The sequence below is a fragment of the Populus alba genome, chromosome 2 (assembly GCF_005239225.2).
Source record: "Populus alba chromosome 2, ASM523922v2, whole genome shotgun sequence".
NCBI lineage: Eukaryota > Viridiplantae > Streptophyta > Magnoliopsida > Malpighiales > Salicaceae > Populus > Populus alba.
Genome location: NC_133285.1, coordinates 10,947,085 through 10,953,416, shown reverse-complemented (window position 1 = coordinate 10,953,416; position 6,332 = coordinate 10,947,085). Strand labels below are relative to the sequence as shown.

The 6,332-nt window shown below is 30.9% G+C and overlaps 1 protein-coding gene across 1 annotated transcript; it reads left to right on the top strand.

Annotated features, from left to right (window-relative positions):
* Nucleotides 1-1,106: 1,106 nt before the first annotated feature.
* Nucleotides 1,107-2,176, top strand: LOC118044481 (chitinase 10). Its single transcript, XM_035052770.2, has 2 exons — nt 1,107-1,610; nt 1,723-2,176. The coding sequence occupies exons 1-2, from the start codon at nt 1,153-1,155 to the stop codon at nt 2,090-2,092; spliced, it is 828 nt and encodes a 275-aa protein (XP_034908661.1). The 5' UTR covers nt 1,107-1,152; the 3' UTR covers nt 2,093-2,176.
* Nucleotides 2,177-6,332: the final 4,156 nt, after the last annotated feature.

The window sequence follows — 6,332 nt, the reverse complement described above, 5'->3', positions numbered from 1 at the left end:
CAAAAAAACAAATATATAGATGAAAAGATAAATCATGGATATCTCCCTCTAGCCCATGGATTTTCGAGGTAAGTCGGAGCCCATTATGATATCTCGGCTAGCTGCCCATAATTGTCGAGCATTGATCACACTGGGTCAAAGCCTTTTATCGAGCCCTATTCCTTATTCGCACGGTGACTTCTTTTTACAATTTTTTATTTTTTTTATTTTTTTGAGAACTGGAATATTAATGACATATGTTGATTCACTTCTTAAGAGCCGGGAGTATTTTTAGGATGGGCTTATTGTATGAATTATTAACAGCTAACAGCCCAATACCCATTAGAGAGATGAGAGTTGCCTTAGGAACAAAAAACAATTATTATTCCAAGACAGCATCCACGCTAACTCCCAAAGTCTTGAGAGTTTTTAATTTAATCCTTGCTTTTTTTTTAGTTTTTCGAAATAATTAAGTATTTGGCATCCTCCCATTTCATGAATTTAAACTGATGCACCCTAAAAGAGGGTCCGTTAACGTAGGCATATGCAATAAGATCGCACATCACATGCTCTTTGTTTAAAGCGGTGCTCTGTGGCCTGCGGGAAGAAACTGCTCAGGCAGAAATCAACGTGTATAATTAATGCAAACCGCGTTTTATTAAATTTAAAATTTATTTTTTTTACTAAAATTTAATGAGATTTTATATTTTTAGATCATTTTTGATGGGCTGATATTAAAAATAATTTTTAAAAAATAAAAAAAATATTATTAATATATATTTTAACATGAAAAATTATTTAAAAAGTAACCAGTACAACACTACCAAACATGCAGCATTAAACGACTCGCTGCAATTGAACGGCATTAAGAAATGACAAGCTGGGTTTCAGTAGCGACTAAACATAAACTATTGTGCGTAGAGGAGATCATCAATGGGAGAACGTGAAATCTAGTTAGTCAACTGCGAACTCCATTTAAACCATTCGACAAAGGGATCTCTTGAATCTTTTTTATATGTATAATATATACATGCATAGCACCGTTGGAGAAATCAAGAATCGATCGCACGTATCTGACTTTCTTTATGGAGTTTTTGGAACTAAAATACATAAACAGAACTATGTATAAGAAGCCTTGCTCGCCTCTTTACATCCCATTTTAGGAAAGACAAGATGGCATCTTCTGCTTATACTTTGTTGTTATTCACTTTTTACACCTTCTTCCTCTCGTCTGGATCATATAAAGCTGAAGCTAGGAGATTCAAGGACGTCTCTTCTCTTGTTAGTAAAGGCCTCTTTGATTCCATATTCCTACACAAGGACAGCAACGCATGCCCTGCTAAAGATTTTTACACGTACAACTCCTTCGTTCAAGCATCTAGATCTTTTCCTCGGTTCGGCAGGACAGGTAGTTCTGTGAAGATGAAGCGAGAAATTGCAGCTTTTCTTGCTCAGATATCCCATGAGACCACAGGTGGGTGGCCTACCGCACCCGATGGACCATTTGCATGGGGTCTGTGCTTCAAGGAAGAAGTGAGTCCACAAGGTAATTACTGTAACTCGAGCAACACTCGATGGCCATGCTCCCCTGGGAAATCCTACAAAGGAAGAGGGCCTATTCAACTATCATGGTAATATCCATTCGTTAAACAAGCATTGCATTCAAGATCCATGTTGATTTCAATTTGGTGTCAATGTTAACAAGGCTAATTAACTAAACTTATTTTGATGATGTTGGGGCAGGAACTACAATTATGGACCAGCAGGGAAGGCATTAGGATTCGATGGGCTTAACAACCCAGATATAGTGTCTAACAACTCCTTAATCGCCTTCAAGACAGCTCTTTGGTTTTGGATGACTACGCAGAGCCCAAAACCATCTTGCCACAACGTCATGATTGGAAAATATAAGCCAACAGCAGCTGGTGTGGCCGCTAATCGGACGGCCGGCTACGGGTTGGTGACGAACATCATCAACGGTGGTCTTGAATGTGGAATACCTAACGATGCGCGAGTTAATGATCGGATTGGGTTTTTTCAGAGATACGCAGCATTGTTTAATGTAAGTACTGGGCCTAACTTGGATTGTGAAAATCAGAAGCCCTTTACTTAGATTTTTTTTTTTTTTTTTTTTCCCGTTCAGGGCAGTGGAATGCTGTTGTGGTTGCTATGATTAGTTCATGAAATAAATGATGATTATGCATATGATTCCATATTAAGAGATCATTTTTTGACGACTATGTAAAAAATATCGTTAATTAACTGAACTGTGCTTTGAAGATGCATCTAAAAATTATCGAGATGCAGAGGGGGGCATAAGGAAGCCACAAAAAGCACTTTCTCAGCACCCATTATCTCTGGGAATTCATCTCCGACAATAATTTCTTCATGGCCTCGTAGGATCATAACATAATCTTTTTAGTTAAGAAAAATTAATTTCATTAACACTAAAATATTACCCATTATTATAATTTTCATAAAACTCAAATAAAGACTATGAATATAAAACCAAAAGAAAAAAAAAATAATAGACCTTCTAGACAGGGAATCTCAACTTCTCCATAAAATTTGTAAAGTATAGTCAATGCATCGATGATGGTATGACATAACATTCAAATCTAGGAGTTGTGAAGGCATCTCCGATGATAAATAAAACTCATTTAGAAAAATAAAATTATTGATATAGTTTTTTAAATACTCATCCAAGTTCCTTTTTGATATATGAAATTCTTTATTTACAATTTGATCATTGAATTTTAAATTCCTTATAATTTCATCCTCGCAAATTACATTAACAAGATTTTATATATTGAATTATTTTTCTCTTTTCATGTTCTTGCATATACAAAGTGTCAAAAAATATTATAATATTAAACTAAAAGTCGATATTATTAAATATAATTTTAGGTTATAATTAAAAAATTAAAAAAACATGGATCAAAATTAATATAAAAAAGATTCATTTTCATTTTCACTATTCAAAAAGCACATAAACTTTAATTTGGCCCTTGAAGTTTCAATTTATACATATTTGGTCTTTACTATTTTAGGTGTTTATGTATCGATCCTGAATTTTTTTTTTTTGTCACATTTCAATCTTTGCTTATTGAGAGAGGAAAGAGGAAGTTATCAAAGAGAGAGAGGGGGGGTTTGGTCAACGACATTCTAACCACTAAAAATATCAAACTTTGTGTTAATGGATTTGGCTTTCAAATGAAAGTTTAATGGAGGTGATTTTGTCTTTCAAACATGATAGAAAAAAGTAAAACATGACTTATGAAGTTTTGTATTCAAATTGTTTTTTTTAAAAAAAAAAAAAAACTTATTAGAGGGTTTTAATGTTGGAATTTTGTTTATTGATATTTTTAAGATGTTTTCAGATGAAAATTTTTTGAAATTTTGAGTTTTGGGATTAAAGAGTTTAGAGATTAAAATGAGGGGGGAAATGCTTATAGATTGGAATTAATTATGATAACTAAAAATCAACTTTATCAAATTAGATTATCTGAATCTATAGTTTGGTGTATTAGGTTATATTTTAAATTACATTAATTTAAAATTCAATAAGGTTGGGTTTGGAATGATATACAAAACAAGAGGGATAAACACAAGATAAAGATATCATATTTGATTCATAAAGATAGGATCAAATTTTATTTTTATCTCTATCATAGGGACAAAAATGAGTGAATTTTTGTATATGGCACATGTTGAATGAAGACAAAGACATGGAGCATAATAAAATATTATTCCAAAACTATCTTTATAAACTTTACAAAACTTCAAGTCATGCCCCTCACTTATCAATCTTAACCATTCATTTCACATAAATTATTTTTCACTTTTATATTTGTCTAAGCAAAAATATCAAAAACATTCAAGAACAAATCATGAAAAATAAGAGATATGAAGAAAAAAGAGAAAATAGAAGAGAGAGAAATTATTAACAATATAATCTAATCCTTGTTATGGCCAATGCCACAATCAAATGAAAGTTGTCATATTTATGAATTCAGAGACACCAAAATTTTACTATTTCACATTTGAAATTGAAAAATATTTGGATTTGAAGTTTTAAAATTTAAAACTTTCAAATCAAATTTTATGTTGTTTTGTTGTTTAAAAATGGTTTTCAAATTTAGATTTGGATTTCAAAGAACAAGGGGAATCCTTAGAAGTGTTTTTTTAGTAAAAAAAATATATTTTCAAACAAATAATATGTAATGAACTAGGTTATCACCCACAAGTCAACATGGATGAAGATCTTGCAATCTCTCTTTCTCTCTCTCTTTTCTTTATTTTATTTTCAAATACATAAAGAGTTTAGGTGAAGATAGAGTTAGAAGACTCAGGATAACATTAATCCAAGATGGGAAATGCAAGCAAGAGATTAAATGTTGACATCTAAGCCTTGGAACTTAAAATGATAGGCTTGAAAAGCCACCTCCCTTCTTGATTATATGTTATTCTTTGGATTAGTCAGGCTTGTTACAATTGGTATAAGAGTTTGGCGAACATGGATGATGGAACCCAAATGTCACAATGACACAACCAAAAGATTGATGTCTTCTCCCAAGTGTAGGAGCGTCGAAATAATAAATAACCTAGCAAGACTGAAGTCTAACCACAAGGAGGTTAACTATAGAAATTATAAATAATAATAATAATAATAATAATAATAATAATAATAAGAAGTTAAAGAGGACTTTAAAATATAAGATTAATGTGAGGATTCAACAATGATAAAAATAATTGTCAAGTTTAGAGGATCCACTAATAGTATTAGAAATAAATATAATATAAACTCTTTTTATTAATCAACTGGAAAACTACACACAAAAGAGGTTTCAATCGGATGATTTATCCTTAATAATTCATTATAATTTTTTAACATGATCATATTAATTATCTTATTTTAATAACACCATACTTTTAAATATTTTCATAAATTCATGATGTTAACTTATGTTAACAACAAATCAAGTTCCTTACATAACATAGGTGTAGGTTATACCATACGGTTGGCTATGAAAGTGCCAAGCATTTGTTGTACCAAGTGTTATATAACACAAATCTAGATTAACCATTTAACAAGCAAGGTACTAAGAATTAATAAGATAAAAAGATAAGATATGTTAACAACAAACTTTCTTTGATATAAACATTGAAGTCCATGTTGAGTTTATATTATACTTATTCTAACATTATTAGTGAAACCTTTTCACCTTGATATAATAAACTTAGCTAAACATAATGAAGAAGAGAAACATAAATAAACAACATAAGAACATAAGTATAGTAAAGGAAATGAAAAGTATAAACAAGAGATTAAGAAAAATATAATATGAAATAAAACTTAAACATTACAAAAATATAAAGAAAAAAATAAATAGCATGATCTTAATCTAAACAACCAAGATGCTTAAATGCATGGCAAATTCCTCCTTTTATAGGTCAAAATTTAAAATTATTGATTTGATGACTAATTGTTGACTAGGTGGCCAACTCTTGACTTGGTAAAAATTCTTATTTTCTTATCTAAACAAAATGTCATTGCTAACATCAAAATTGGAACCAATTATACCATGAAAGTTCTAGGAAATTATTTTATCTTTCCAAAAAAAAAATTAAGGTCATTTGAATTTATAGAACTCAAGATATGGGCTGAACACTGAACAGTGTCTGGGCTATAGGACAGATTCAGACTTCTCCGTTGTTCCTATAATTTGGACATGAAAATGGCCTTTTTAAATTTTGAACTCCTCATGAAAGTTGTAGGCTTATGTCTTACCTTTGCATCCATATAACGCAAACCTAAATTCGAGATCTACAGCTCCAGATATGACTTAATTACCGAACAGTGTTCCAGTTTGGACTACACCAACATCTCTTTTCTAAGTTTGGCCCTCTCTTTGTCCTTTCAATTTCAGTATTTAAACTCATCAATCAATCCTTTCATTTATGTGATAGGCCTGCATTTAAGATGAACATTTGCCATAAATTAAAGATATCTTATATTATTAGATATGTCATTATAAAAAATGCTTTAGTTAAATAGTTATTGAAACTTCAAGTACAAAATGATGATATAAAACCTTGATAAAAATGCACTTTTAAGTACTAACCTTAATAAAAATGATGATATTATTAGAATTGGTATAACAATTGTTGTAGAGTACTGAATTCTAAAGAAAAAAGACATGTCAACCACCCCCATAATATGCCTATCACCTTTGTTAATAGTCATCACAAGTCAAGGATTAAAGTATAGGAGGACTAGCAAATCCATCTTAAACTAATGAAATTTGAACTTCCCTTTTTATGACAAAGGGGGTCTAATAAAGTGGGCATAA

What these genes read in the sequence shown, in the direction of transcription:
- LOC118044481 (XM_035052770.2), top strand. Translation starts at nt 1,153, where the DNA reads ATGGCATCTTCTGCTTATACTTTGTTGTTATTCACTTTTTACACCTTC. An exon ending in GGGCCTATTCAACTATCATG is followed by an intron (nt 1,611 to 1,722) that starts GTAATATCCATT and finishes ATGTTGGGGCAG; the next exon opens with GAACTACAATTATGGACCAG.